This window comes from Sarcophilus harrisii, chromosome 3 (assembly GCF_902635505.1).
Source record: "Sarcophilus harrisii chromosome 3, mSarHar1.11, whole genome shotgun sequence".
Classification (NCBI taxonomy): Eukaryota; Metazoa; Chordata; class Mammalia; order Dasyuromorphia; family Dasyuridae; genus Sarcophilus; species Sarcophilus harrisii.
Window position 1 is genome coordinate 533,387,461 of NC_045428.1, and position 15,896 is coordinate 533,403,356.

A 15,896-nucleotide genomic window follows, 5' to 3' on the forward strand; every position below is an offset into this window, starting at 1 on the left:
TACATACCTCTTACATTGGCTAAAACAACAGGAAAAGATAATTTTGAATGTTGGAAGGATTATGGTAAATCTGGGGCACTAATATATTGTTGGTAGAGTTGTGAACTGAATCAATTATTGTGGAGAACAATTTGGAATTATGCCCAAAGGGCTGTCAAACTCTGCATTCCCTTTGATACAGCAATGTTTCTACAGAGTTCCTATGCCAAAGAAATCACAAAGGAGGGAAAGGGACACATGTGCAAAAATGTTTGTGGCAGCCCTTTTTGTAATGGCAAGAAAATGGAAAATGAGTGGATGCCCATTAGTTGGAGAATGGTTGAATAAGTTATGATATGTGAAGTAGTTCAATCATTCTTATATTTTCTCTTCTTGATTTGTTCTCTAGATTAGTTATTTTTCTTATGAGAAGTAAATAAAGAAAATTGTCCTGAAGGGTTAGAACAAGAGAGTAAAATAGAATTAGAAAAAAAAAATCTATTGATCACCAAATGAAATAGATCTATGAGGAAAATATACCAAATCTAGAAACTTCCAATTCAAGAAGAAAACATTATGAACAATAAGAAAAAAATAATATATTGAAACCACAATAAGAATCACAAAAACCCTAGCAGTGGCTACATTAAAGGATTGCAGGTCTAGGAACACTATATATTGAAGAAAAACAGAACAGGGATTGTGGCCAAAAATGTCACACATCAAACTGAAGCATAATCTTGAATTTGAGAAAGTGGAAATTAAATAAATTGTCATGTTTTCTGAATATTTTTTGCAAAAAAGTCCAAACTTAATAAAACATTATATATATATGATCCATGAGAAATATGAGGTGAACATAAAAGACTAAGAAAAGGGACCCAAAAAAGGAAAAACTTTTTATTTTCTATGTGGAAATGTAAAACATAGATCTAATATTGTTATTAGTAAGTGGATAGTTCAAAAGAAATTTTGAAATAGATTTCAGTGTGATATCATTCTAAAAAGCAAACCCATGAAAGAAAAGATAAAAAGAGTAATTAATACTATATGAATGAGGTAAAAGAGGAAAAACTGATACAGGTGAATTAGATGGGGGAAGAGGACTGGTGGTTCTGAAACTCTACTCTCATTGGGAATGGGTCAAGGAAGATACAATGCAATACATACATACATACATATATATATATATATATATATATATATATATATATACACATGTGTGTGTATGTGTGTGTGTCAAGGGCTATAGAAGTCTTCTAAATTCAGAAAAATATAAGAGGGTAAGGGGAAAGGGATCAGGGAGAGGATTAGGGAAACATTTTAGAGGGAACCCAATTCATATAGGATCAGGATTAAAGAGAGATATATATCCATTTAGAGGAAATATAAGTGTTCTGAATTTGCAAAGAAATAAGAGAATAAGGGAATAAGGAAAAGGGGATATAGAGTGGTGTGTAGATTAAGAGGAATGGAATAAAGGTTTGTAGATTAATAAGAATGAAATAAAGAAGGAAGGAAAGTGTTGGGAGTGAGGATAAAAGAGGGATCTTAGAGGTGAGGGTAGATTAAACAATAGCAAGGCAAGATAGTGGGTAGAAGTAAAGTAGAACACTTAGAAGTTATAAGAAATAAGAGATATAAACACATAATAAAAAAGATCAGTAGTACAACTTATTAGGTTTAAAAAAGTAGGAGAGGTAAACACTGATCTCAGACAAAGTTAAAGCTAAAGTAGATTTAATCAAAAGAGAAAAATAAGGAAACTACATTCTATGTCAGCCATATCAGTCAATATTGTTTTAGACTATTTAAAATAACTAGAAAGTATAATGTTGTAATATTGTTGAGGTATAAGAAATGAAGACGATGGATTTAGAAAAAAAAAGAAATTACTTGGGCTTATGAAGGAAGATGTTATCCATTTTCAGAGAAACAGAGGACAAACAAATGTAGTACAATCTTACAAAGCTGTTTATGAATGTATATGTGTATGTAGTTTATGACTATAGATATCTGTGTATATGTCTGTATATATCAGTGTATTTGTGACTATCTGCAATTAATTGTAGCCTTTTTGGGGTAACAGAGGGAAGAAAGAGGGAAAAAAGAATAAAGTAAAAAGTATTCATCAAAGAACAAAAGAAAGCCTGTAAGGAATCAAAGAAACTCTTGAAATGAAAATTCATAGATTTATATTTTGAATCCTCTGTGATATACTGCTATGGCCCTGGAAATTTTTCCCCCCTATTTTGTATTTAAGTTTTAAGTAAATAAATAAGAAAAGAAAAAGAATTGGGTCCAAAATAGTAGTCTTATTACTATTTCCCTAATCATTCAGTGGATGAATTCATTGAAAAAAAAGCCAAGAAATAGGTAACTGCCCTGTTATTGATAAATTAATAAAATTATTATACTAATCATTTCCTACCACTTAGCAGTAGATGTTCACTTAATTTTTTTTAATGCTAAACAATAACAGCAGAAAAAATAATAGCACATAATTTATGTGTCCTAATATAATTTTACATCTATCTATCTGTAATATGATTATATATATGTTTGTTCTTTTGTATTGGTACATATGTATATGTAACTAATTATCTCTATCTATATACATCCATATATATATGCTTCCTTGATCATTTATTTATTCATTCATTAACTTATTAATCCAATCATTTAGTTATTTACTTATCTTTTTAACTATTTATTTATTCTTTTTCTATTTAATTATTTGTATGTACATATATAGCCATAAGATCTCAGGAGTGAGGAGATGATTCTTTAGTTTTGCTTCTCAAATTTAGTCTCTACCAACTTAATGTGCAATACAGAGACCTATGGTCTTATTTCAAATTGTATAGCTCTTTAAGTGGCTAATGGGAATTGTTTCACCTAGCAAAATGGCTTGAGAAGATGTCAGCATCAAAATTATCCAAGCAATATTTATTTATTAAGCATCTCCTATTTGTCAGGCACTATGCTAAGCCCTGTGCATACAGAAAGGGACCAAAACAAAACAACAACAAAAAGTATCTGCCCTCAAAGAACTTCCAGTCTAATGGGTATAGGGACAAAAATCACCTGAATGACTAAAAGAGAAACTGAGGTAAAGCTCTGAACCAAAACATTTTATTAAAGGGAACTGACACCTTCTAATGAAGTATACCTCAGCCCTTTCTCATGATCTGAGATGCAACTTCCTTGTGGGTCGTATTTTTAATAGTGGTAGATATTTAGACACTCAAGAATGGCTATTTCAAATACAGATTAATTCCATTTATTGACACATAACACATAAACTAGACAAAATAATATGTCAGCAGGGTTACAGGTAGGGAGAAGCAGCAGGTATCTTCCTTGAAGTGGTCAAAATATGGATCGGCTCTTCCTTAAGTTGGACTAGAGAAGATGGTACAAATTATATATATGCTCCAAGAAGATATCAGGAATGGAAGGGGAGGGGAGACTTTCTGTACTCTGCTACCAGCCATACTTGGGAATTGAACAAACAGGATGGAGATAACTGTCAGCATTCTTTCAGCTATGCAAGTAAGCTCCATAGCTGATAAAGAAGTCTTAAGGTTTGAGGCTTATTAAAAGGTCCTTCTATTAAAATCTAAATTCTTATATAACTTATATTGAATGTGATTGATGTATTGTTTATGTTCATAGTTATTATTGACTAATAATAATAATTGATAGCTACTTACAATTTAAGTGAGGATCGTCAACAAATTCATTTTCTCATAGGGGAGACAACATGCAAACGTGAGGTATTCAGAAAAGATTAACACCTTTAGTTATGAGTGCTTGCTGAACTCTTTCAGATCTGCTTCTCCACTTTTGGTGTTCACCTCATACTCAACTCTCACCTGTATTTTCATCAATCCTTGTGGCCATGAGATCTACTCTATCTAAAAATAGTAAACTAATAGAGTTTTCTTAAAATAAATAAACTTTGCTTAAAAACTCCACCACTTAAAAAACTGATAAAATTACAAAATTAAGTCAGAGATACCTCATTGGATCTTTACCTGAGCAAGTATCTTTTCTGTAACATACCTGAAAAGTAGTCATATGGAACTCATAAGAAACTTTTCAGTAGAAGGAAACCTAATATGTCCCAAAATGCCTTACAAAATATGATATAGTGAGATTAAATAGCATTTTCCTCTATATCTACATATCCTGATCATCAAGTATCTGGTTTTTACCTCAAAGATCTATTAATATGGTTTCTCTGTAACCAAAAACTTACCTTTTTGACCTTCAATGCTATGGGCAAAATTGAAATGCTTAAAAAAAATAGCTTGCCTACTTGAAATGTATTTCAGACATACTTTTTAAAAAAGAGTAGATCTATTTATCTATCTATCATCTATATATCTATATTTGACATTATCTAATTCTTTTTACCAGAATTTGTATAAATTATTCCAGGGAAATGGAACTAGCACATCAATTTACTGAAAAGAACTGAAGAAAACCAACATATCCTTGCATTTTGCATTGATAGAAAAATTTTATGGGATTAGTTGAATTATGAGCATTCTTTGCTTTCTTAGATTTTGCACCCTTTCTGCCTAAACATTCTATTTGTATCTGAATATACTACAATGTTTATATTTAAAATTTCATGGTTATGTATGTTTAATTTATTTACTTGATATATATTTTAAAATGTTCTCATATTTAAATTTTCTCTTAAAATTATATTTTAATTTTATATCACACTTATTTTTCCAATATATCTCTCATTGCTTTGCTCCTCAAAAATCATCCCTTGTGACAAAAGTTTTTCTTAAGTTAAAACAATTAATTCAGCTAAATGAATCAGCACATCCACTATGTCTCATAGTATGTTTAAAACCTCATACTTGTAGTGCCTTCCTGTAAAGAAGGAAGAGAGATATATTTCCTATAATAATTTTCCTGGGCCAAATTCAGGTCTCATAATTATTCCAGACTCATTATTTTTCTTTTTTTTTCTTTTTGACTAGATAAAAAAAGACCATTTTTAAATGTTACTTCAATCAAACTGAGACTGGAGATTTAAAAAGATCACTGTATCCAGGGCCATAACCAGTCATCTTGCTCTATATCTTAGCTCTGGACTACCTATGGTTCCAGAGGAGAAAGAGATACTCATGACTTTGCACAGCTACCCTAACTTAAATCCAATTCATTTGTAAATCATGACATTACCTTCCTTATGTATCCTCTTCAAGGATAAAGAATAAACAGTAACTATAAAGAATGCAGTTTAAGCTTTTTTTTTTTCATTTTTCTTGTAGACATATACATTATTTACCTAATTCTGATTACTTCATTCAGTTCTTATAATTCTTTTCAATCTTTTCTAAATTCTTCAATTCAATATTGGTGACAGTATAATAAAATCCCATTACATCCATACACCAAAATTTGTTTAGTTATTACCCATTGATGGGACATATACTTTGTTACCAGATATAGGACACTGCATAAAGTACTGCTGGCAGTGCATATGTTGAAAAGAGATTTACATTTATTCTGTTTTAATTTGCCCAGTTGGAAATCTTGACACTTATCCTTTCCTGTTATCTTTCTTAGCTTGCCCAACATTTCCCCTTTCTGACTTAGAGCAGAAACTTTTTTTTAAACTAATTCTCAAGCTTCTAGAAATTGCAAAGACTAATCTACCTATGTCATATGTAGCATTTCCATTGCTTATCTTCTGTCTGGTTTTCTCTCACCCGAAGTCCCCCGAAAAAAAAATAAACAAAATAAATTGTTTCCTCATTTCTTCACTGAACTATTCCTTCAGATTTTACTCAGTAAGCATTTCTTAAACCTCTACTCCCTATTTATATTACTGTAACCTTTTTGGAATTTCATTATAATATGTCTCATTTTTATCTCAAGTATTACCTTCTCTCCCCAGTACAGGCCTTCATCACCTCAAATCAGGAGTATTGTAATAACCTGATTATTGAATTTTCTGCCTTAGCCTCTACCTTATCTAGTATATATCTGGGCTTTTAATTTTATCTTCCTAAAGCACAAGTCTGACTATATTATTCCCTTTTACTTATAATGGCGCTCTAGTCAGTGGCTTTCTATAACTCTATGATCAAATATAAATTGCTCTTTTTGAAATTCAAAATGTAACTTGAATCCCCATTAATACTTATATCTTTCCACTATTCCTCACCCACATTTCCCCCTTCATTTATCTTGTTAGCACATCATTGTTTTCATGTTGTCTCCCCATTAGAATAGAGTTGATAGATGTCATGTTTTCTTTCTTCATAATTCCTAGCATTTAGTATAGCACCTGGAAAATAATAGTCATGAAATAAATGCTAATTAACTTGAATTGTTAACTAGAAAAAGGAAAGGAACAAGAAGGGACTGAAAAGGCCAAATAAAAGGGAAATCTACAAAGTAATTGTTTTCTTATGAAATATTTTTTATCAGAATATAACTAATATTATTATCAGAAAATAACTTTTGTTTGAAATAGAAATTGGAATTAGGACTACAATCATGTTTATTTTTAAACTGAGGCAGTTTCAACTTTGTATATCCATAATCAGCAAAATCAATTTATAGCACTCACTGTCAATAATATTGCATTTTTTTAAACTTTGGGGAAAATATTAAATATTATACAAAGATGTAGTATAATTAGTACTACTGAAGAGAGAATCTGTGAGTCTCTCTATCCCTTCTGCTTTTGGAACTTCTTAAGGATGCGCAAGCGAATCTGCTTCGTCTTGACACTATATACAATTGGGTTCATGAGTGGAGGAACAAGAAGGTAGACATTTGCCATCAACACGTGTACTATTGGGGAGGCATTCTGTCCATAACGACGAATCATGGATAACCCAATCATGGGTGTATAAAAAGTGAGCACAGCACATATGTGAGAAATGCAGGTGTTGAGTGTTTTAACACGCTCTGATTTAGAAGCAAGGCTCAGCACTGTGGCCAGGATGAGTATATAGGAGAGAAGAAGCAATACTGAGTCTAGTCCCATGGAGAATATGACTACCATGAGGCCATAGATGCTGCTAATCCTCCGACTGGATACTGCCATCTTAATGAGATCCTGGTGCAAACAAAAGGAGTAGGAGAGGACATTGATGGGTTGGTATTTTAGCATTTTCAAGAGGAAGGAGCCAGGAAAGACTAAAGTCAGTGTCCTTCCAGCAATGGCCAGCCCAATTCCACTAATTACCCCATTGGTGAGGATGGTTGAATAGCGCAGGGGTTCACGAATGGCCACCAAACGGTCAAATGCCATGGCCAGCAATACAGCAGACTCTATGATGGAGAACATATGGATGAAGTGCATCTGGGTCAAGCAGGCATTGAAAGGGATTTCCCGGGCATGGAACCAGAAGACACTGAGCATAGTAGGCAATGTAGTAGTAGACAGACCCAGATCTGTCAGAGCCAACATTGACAAAAAATAATACATAGGCTGGTGGAGTGAGGTATCTGTCCGAATAATGAAGAGGATGGTGGAATTTCCTGCAATGGAAATAATATAGACCAGGCAGATGGGGATGGAGATCAAACTATACATGGCCTCCAATCCTGGGAAACCTGTCAAAAGAAACCGAGGATAGAGCGTGGAGGAATTGAAGACAGACATGTTGCTCACTGGGATGGATTCCTTTCCTGTAATGAAAGGACAAACATTACAGTTCTCTAACTCACTGATCCTCAGCGAGTATAGTGGTCAATCAGCTCATACTTATCATCATCATCATCATGATCAACAGCATCAATTATATCTATTTCTCTATCTCTAGTTCTCTCTCACTCTTTTCCTCCCTCTCTCTCTCTTTGTCTCTCTGTCTGTCTGTCTCTCTCTCTGACGCTATAGAGATATTGTGTGTGTGTGTGTTAGTGTATAGATATATGTTTATATACACAAGTAACCACATATAGAAGAGGCAGAGAAACAGAGAGTATCTATATCCAGCAGGATATTTATTTATTATTTATTTATATTTTGTCATTCAATTGTTTTCAGTTATAGCTAACTCTTCATGACCCCATTTAGGGTCTTCTTTGTCATTTCCTTTTCTAGCTCATTTTGTAGATGGAAAACTGTGGTAATCAGGATTAAGTGCTTACCCAGGGTCACATAGCTAATGACTACATATTTGAATTGAGGAAAAAACATTTTCTTGACTGCAGGCCCAGCCCTCTGTCCCCAGTGCTACCTCCATGTCATCTTTTCATATGTATGTATATACACATATCTATCTGTCTATCTATTGTTTCTATATATCTAAATACATAAACAGATAATAATGTAGTACATTGCTAGATAGTATGTAGTATAGATGATACTAGTTGTGAAGATGAGATATTAGTGAATGAAATATTTAGAGGAAAACTTTTCAATTCATCTGACTTAGAGAAAAATTCTTGTCATTGCTTTATAGAGAGGAGGAAAATGTCCCAGAAAGATAATTGTGCATGTCATAGGCAATAAAACTTGAATTGGTATCAGTACAATAAAAAAAAAATGAACATAGCAATTTAAATCCATTTATATTGTGATTCTTACTCACTCTATAGCTCATAGCTAGACAAGGCTAATGCCTGAATTGTCACAGTATAAGGATTAGGTGCTAATTTGTTGTTAAAAACAGTGCATCCTTATTTCTGTATTTTTGAGTAAAGCACTTCATCTTTCTGGGCTCCACTTTCTTTATCACTAAAATGAGGGGAGTGAATCATTTTATATCCAACTACTTTTCAGTCCAAATCCTTGTGATTAAATTAATATTTCTGAGATTTCTACTCTTAGGGATTTACTCCCTGACTCCCTGAAAATTAGGAGTCCTGTACAGAGGGAAATCAAATATTTCTGTGGATGCAAAAATTTCCTTAATGTATGTGATCTAGTTTTAATTTTTTTTTCCACTTTTAAAATTGACCACGATGATACTATTGTATTTTCTCTCTAACCCACCAAAATATAACTGGTCATGACAAAATCATCTTTGTTCAAACTCTACTTCTATTGCATTCTGCCTTTTTGAACCTGAGTAAGCTACTTAATATCTTATTGACCCCTCCCGGCCAACAACTCTCAACAACTATATAGATAGACTGCAGATCAGTTGTAGATATATATTTGAGAAAAGCAATTTTCTTACTGGGAATTATCTACATAAAAGAAATTGCTAGTGTGATTAGATACACAAAAATGTACTCTTCTTCCCCCCAACAATTTATCACCAATATTAGTGAAATTCTAAGACTGTCTTCTGTAAGCTAGCCTCCCTTTTCCATCTTGAAATTATGGATGTGCTGGTAAATGTTTTACAACTGATTCTCCAAAAAAGAAAAATTATGATAAAAATATATATGAGACATTTTAAAGTTGAATCTGCATGATCAACTTTTTCTAATTCACTTTGATAAATCTAAGCAATTAACAAAACAAGAAATAAGGCTTTGATTTAGTGTTGGCTAAATTTTAAATTCTAAATCTTTACACAAATAACTCAGCAATCCACTCTCAAGAACTTATAGGACCTGGTTCCAGAACTCATACTGAAGTCATAAATAAAGGCAATTCAGATTATTGATTAGACTTCCCTTTATGTATTTGCATAATCTCTTTATTTTTGTATGGTGTTGAAGGTGTGGTCACCTCTATCTTCAGAAAATCTGATTTGCTTCAATTCAGGACAATAACTTTTGTTTAAGATGCTATTCATTTTTCAGAGAATTTGGAAAGAATTTCCTAAGGTATTTAATCTAATACATTTCTAAATGAAAAGTATGTATAGAACATATCTAATAAGTGGAATACTAGCTGGAAGACCTTCAGCAATTGAGCAGTCATCATCCTCCAGGGCAGTTTACTCTAACTTCAGACATCTTCTTCCTTGGACTACAAATTGCACAATAAGTAGAACTGATAGGGTGTTCTTAAGTTAGGCTAAGAGAGAATCATAAGAGACAATCTCTCTACCCTTTCCTAAAGAGTGCAAGTAACCTGATTTGAAACCATATCTTTGAGTGCATGAAAAAAAAAAAAAAAAAAACAAGCAAAAAACAAAACAAAGTAAAAATGGGTACACATGATTTACCAAGATATTGACTATGATTTTTAGAAGCTAATGGCAAAAGTGGAAGGTTCTGCTGTCCTAGAGAAAAGGAAATGTTCACATTTTCAAAAGAGGAAGATAGTGGAGGCCTTCAAGTATAACCCAAAAGACTGGTTTTAAAATCTACCCAAATTTTAGAACTCTTCAAAGAAATAATAAATGAATAGTAAAAGAATGAGCATACCAGCACAAAATGATACCTACCCTTTCTTCACAACTTCTTTGTCTTTGGTTCCCAAAGCAAGTGACCTCAGACCTAGATTCTATATTAGTGAATTCTAAAGATCAGGAAACCACATTTTCAGAGGAGATGTATCATTTTAGAACTTTGAGCAAATTCATAAAGAGAAAACCCCAAATCTACCTGTGTAGCATTATTGCTAATGGAACCTATATGAATTAAAAATTCCAGTCTGCCTGTGCCTACTCAGAACATTCATCTTATTGCTGGCTGGAAGTTCATTTTTAGTAGTGGGACATTCTATATTAAAAAAAAAACCAAAAACCAAAAAACATGTTTTGTCCTTTATCACAACTTCCCCTTTGCTAGAATCTTGTTATTCCTTCCTAGGCTAGACAGAATAGATTTCCTCATTTCCTTCAAATGTCAGATAAAGTCTCAATTTCTGCAAAGCAGCCTTTCCTAATTCTCACTAACCTTTATAACTTTTTTTCTGTTGATGATCTCCAGTTTATCCTTTGCTTATCTTGATGGAGAATGCTTGTTTGCAAGCATCGTGTACCCTATTAGACTATGAATTCCTTCTAAGCAAAACTATTTTTAAATTTTTTTTTATTTTTACTTTTCTCTGTATCCCTACTGTTTAATACATTGCCGGGAGGTGGTTGAAAACTTCTTGTTGTTGACTTCTGATGAGAAGTTTTGCTTAGCACATTAGTAAAGAAAAATTCTGAAATTATAAGAACAATATGGTGCAAAGGAATGACTACTTGATGTGTTGGCTGAACATGTGGTTGTTAGTAATTTAATTTGTATAATCTGGAAAAAATAATTTTTTCTCTCTGAAGACTTACTTTATTCTTCTGTAAAATTGAATGCTTTCAGGGAGTTAGATGACTGATACAGCCCTGACCCTGAAGTCAACAAGGCTTGAGTTCAAATGTGACCTTATATACATAGTATATACATACATAGTAGCCATATGACCCTGAGCAAGTCACTTAAAGCAAATTGCCTCCCAAAACAATAAAATTGGGTGATTTTTCTCAAGTGATTTCTGAGATCCTTTCCAGTTTCGTTATTCTACAATTCTACACAGTTCCACGCACAATTTCCTTTTCTTTCAAGCCTACTCTCTGTACTATCCACAGTTATCTTATTGCTGCACACATTCTCAGCAATCTGTCTTTACTCAGACTAATTCAGAACGTCTTTCCCTTCTCAAGATATATTTTATTCCAATTGATACTTTAAAAATCATATAATCCTTTAAAGGCTTGTCAATTTTACAAAATCTTTTTCATAACTGCTCACACTAATCTCTTTTATGTCTAACTTCCTCTTGGTATTACTTCCCTGTTACCCCTTACTCTGACATTAACCAATGATTTTTAATTCTTCAATCTTTTATTCATTCATTCATGTTAGTATCACCCTACCTTTCCTCCTATAAGAAGTATACTGTGTACAGTAAGGGCATATAATGAAGCTAATCTTAGTACCAAAATTATACTCATACCATTGCTTATAGCCACTCAACTACCTTAAGACCTAAGGTGGGCAAAAGAAAATAGGAAAGAATGATTTAATTATAATGATCATTCTTAAACAAAATGAAGGTCCATTCTGAGGTAAAAGACTTTTGAACTAAAAAGGACTATTGAATAGGAGAGTCTAGACTGCTTCTTTCTCCTTACTGGAAGCTATTGACCTCAGACCCAAGATACTAAATGACCTCTAAAGAAACCCAGTATTCCTTTCCTGCTATTGGAGAGCCCATCCCCAAACTTCTTCTCCTGGACACTAAACCCCCATTACCAGCCTTACCAGAGGGAACCTAGTGTCCCATCTGCACTCTGACCTGTGGCCTACTCCCTACTTCCCCATGGTAGTAGTCTACTACTGGGGGGCAGGCACTTTTAACCTCTGAACCCATTCACTTTACTCAGAATTTTTCTATATGCATTGTGAAAACAGAGGCTATTTTCTTTTCAGCACAGTATTTGAAACCTACTATTTAATAATACTTAACATCCTTAATCACATCTAGCATGCTTAATAAAATATGTTTTTCATTAATTCATATTACAAAGTCATCCTTATTATTCTTTTCCCAACTGAATTGTAATTAGGATATGAGATTCATCTGACTTTTACTTATCTCCTCCAGAGTGTTAGTTGATTCACCCACACTGAATACGCAGCTTCCATGTGATGAAAGCTCATTGGTTTTAAAACTACTTATTGTGGGGAAAAAAGGCAGAAGAAACATGAACTTCTCTGATAATCCCCTTCAGCCTGGCACACAGGTGGGAACCAGTCTGAAGAACACTAAAACTATCTTGATTGATATATCTTATTTAAACTCCTTACAATTTGACAAAATTCCATGACTAAAAGATATGAAGGGGCCTTGTCCTCCACTGCTAGAAAAAGAACTTTCAGAAAATAAGAAAGACCATTATTCTGACTCCCTTCCAACCCATTTTCTTCCCAAAGAAGAAACTCAGTTCACAGGATCACTTCACCACAGATTTCTCCCCAATTGATAGGACTGTGTTAAGTCAGCAGATTGTATGCACAAGTCTACTCTTTTCTTGTTCTTTTCTCTTTCTATGTCCACCAACCAATTCTCATTCTTTCTACCTGTCTAAATAGAATGAATCCTTCTCCCAAAATTGGTGTATATGAGAACAGTGGTTGGGGACCTAGTGCTTAATAATTAGTTCTTGATTTCATTTTTTTTTTTAAAGTCTTATTCCCTCTCAGGATCATTCAAGTAACTTTCCTATTGAGTGTCCCATGTAAATGTCCTCTAGCTTATCCTCTGAGCACTTTTACATGGAGTCATTACCATGGCAAGCAGGGAATATTCATCCATATGATCCATAGGTTCGTCAGTCTGTTTTGGCTCAGAAGCCTCTCTCAGATGTTTCTTCTGTTCTCAGCTTTAAAAGCCTGCTTCTACATCTCTACAGATTTCTAACCTTGTAGCTAGTGACTATTGCTGAGGCAGAAGCAGGAGAAGGGGGCAACTGTATAGTTGTGATCTAAAAGAAAAAAGAAACAATTCATGATAAATTAAACATTACAAATAGAAAGGATTGAGATCATCAAATGTTTCAATTGCTTCTCAATACATATGGATATCCATCCATTCCCTTGGAGTCAGGAACAACACTTTGTGCATTGAACATCTCCATCTTCTATCCAATCAGCTATAAATAAGTAATTATCTGTCCCTTAAGAGACTCTGCTCTACTTTAGAGCCAAAACCAGTCCCATTACCTAAACTTTTTCAACATTAGCCTTGAGGGAGAAAAGAATCTCAACCTGTACCTGGAGCATGATTTCAAGTCTATAAGCGTTCATTTAGTCATCCTTTCCCCACCTAAAATTTGAGCAGAAAGTTGGTTTTCTTGCTTGAGGTCCATCAGGGGGTAAAAATTATGGTTACATTATATGGTAACTCAAAATGCTTTAGAATCATATAGGAAGCATGGGCAGTGTGCCTTTGTGAAAGAAAGAAAAAAGAAAGAAAGAGAAAAAACAGAGAAAGAAAGAAAGAAAGCAAGCAAGAAAGCTAGCAGGGAGTGAGAAATCGAGGAAGGAAGGAAGGAAAGAAAAAAAGAAAAGGAAGGAAGGAAAAAAAGGAGGGATGGAGGTAAGGAGAGAAGGAAGCAAAGAAAGAAGGACCAAAGCAAGAAAGAGAAAGACTTTGATAAAACAGAAATATTTCAAGGGGTTGTCTTTTAAAGTATTGAAGAATTTGACTTCCATCATTAATGAAGGCTAATACCACTACCACCCCTGCCCATCAATACATATGTGTCCTGGCCTCTTTTTTATTTTTCCTATGTTTAAAACAAAAGGTAACAAGTTTAGGGATGGGGTTGGGAAACAGACAAAACATTCTTTATGGATGGGCCTAAGATTCTAGAGTATTAGACACAGAGTTTAATAAAGTCAGGGAGGTTGTAAAAGAATCATAGACTCAGATCATGAAATATCTATAAATGAAAAAAGAGGCTTTATTCTCTCATTTTAAAGGTGAGATAACTGAGGTTTACAGATGTTAAGTTGTCTGAATTCACATAGGTATCAAACATCGAAGATAGCATTCAAACCCAGGTCCTTTAATCCCAGAAGTGGTAGAGTGAATAGAACATAAGTACTAGAGTCAGGAAGATCTGAATTTTAAATTGGTGGGAGACAATTACTAACTGTGTGACCTTGGTCACTTAATATTTGTCTACTTCAATTTCCTCACCTATAAAGTGACATCCAAGGGTTTTTGTGAGGAGATAATAAAAGAATGTAAAGTACTTCGTACTTTTACAGTGTCTGTTGCATAGAATTGCTTAAAAAAGTGTTTGCTGCCTTCCCCTTTCTTCTTATTCTCTTTGACTTTTTTTTCTCTTGTGTCACTGAATGAGACTGAGAAAACTGTCTTTCATTTATAGAATCTTCTTATTATAACACTGGGACACAATTTGTAGCTCCACCCCTTAAATGCTGGACTTGGACATGAATTTAAATTCTGCCACTGGCTCTTTGGACAAATTTTTTAAGCTCACTGAAATGGAGTTTCCATATTTGTAAAATGATATGCTTTGATTAGAAAGTCTCTGAGGTCCTCAAAGTTCAAAATTTATCATCTATGATCTTATAATCCTCTATTATACATATCTATTCTCACTTTCAGAGAGACCTTGCACCTGCTAAACAGATATCATATTGACAGAACTTAGTCTCTGTTTTTATCAGCCTGTCTTTATCTCTCTATTGCTCTTTCTATATCTCTGTTTGCTGTCTGTCCTTGTTTCTCTCTGTCTCTGTCTTTCACTCTGTCTCTATCTTTCACTCTCTATCTCTATTTCTCTGTCACTGTTTTTCTCTGTGTTTGTCTCTGTGTCTCTCTATTTCTGTCTCTGTCTCTCTCTCTTTTTGCCTCTGTTTCTCAGTCTCTTTATCTTTCTGTCTCTGTCTCTGTCTTTGTGACTTTCTCTGTCTCTGTCTTTGCTTCATTCTCTGTCTCTCCATCTCTGTCTCTCTGTCTTTGTCTCTGTCTCCTCTCTCTATGCGTCTCTCTGTCTCTGTTGGCTCTTTCTTCTCTTTGTGTGTTTCTCTGTCTCTGTATGTCTCTGTCTTTCTGTCTTTGTGCCTGTCTCTCAATTTTTTTTGTTGTTTAAAAAGTGACTGTGATACATAACAATTTCTCAGGTTGATTGTATGATTAAGATACAAATCTGAAATTCTATGTTCAATTTTGGGCAACACATTTTAGGAGGGAAATAGATAATATAAAAAAGGATCTGAATAATGGAAGAATCTAAAGACTGATGGAGGGAAAGAAGGGTACAATGCTTTTTTCCCCCTTCTCTTGACTTTGCAAAGAAGCTAGGAAAGGATGATGGCTCTCCTTGAGCTATCATTGTTCTCACCAATGACCACAGTATCTTCTTTTTACGCTTCTATTTCTTTGCCAATATCATTTATATAATTTGGGTTGAGTTTATTTATAAACAAGTAATAAGTTTCAGAATGGATAAAATAGCTTCACCAACAAGATGATGGACCTAAGCATACCTAAGACAAAAATA

General features: G+C 33.7%; 1 protein-coding gene across 1 annotated transcript; it reads right to left on the reverse strand.

Moving 5' to 3' along the window:
• Positions 1–6,688: 6,688 nt before the first annotated feature.
• On the reverse strand, positions 6,689–7,630 carry LOC100916369 (olfactory receptor 51G2-like). Its single transcript, XM_012545456.2, has one exon. The coding sequence runs from the start codon at positions 7,628–7,630 to the stop codon at positions 6,689–6,691; it is 942 nt and encodes a 313-aa protein (XP_012400910.2).
• Positions 7,631–15,896: the final 8,266 nt, after the last annotated feature.

Coding starts and splice junctions, on each gene's coding strand:
- LOC100916369 (XM_012545456.2), bottom strand. CDS start 7,630: ATGTCTGTCTTCAATTCCTCCACGCTCTATCCTCGGTTTCTTTTGACA.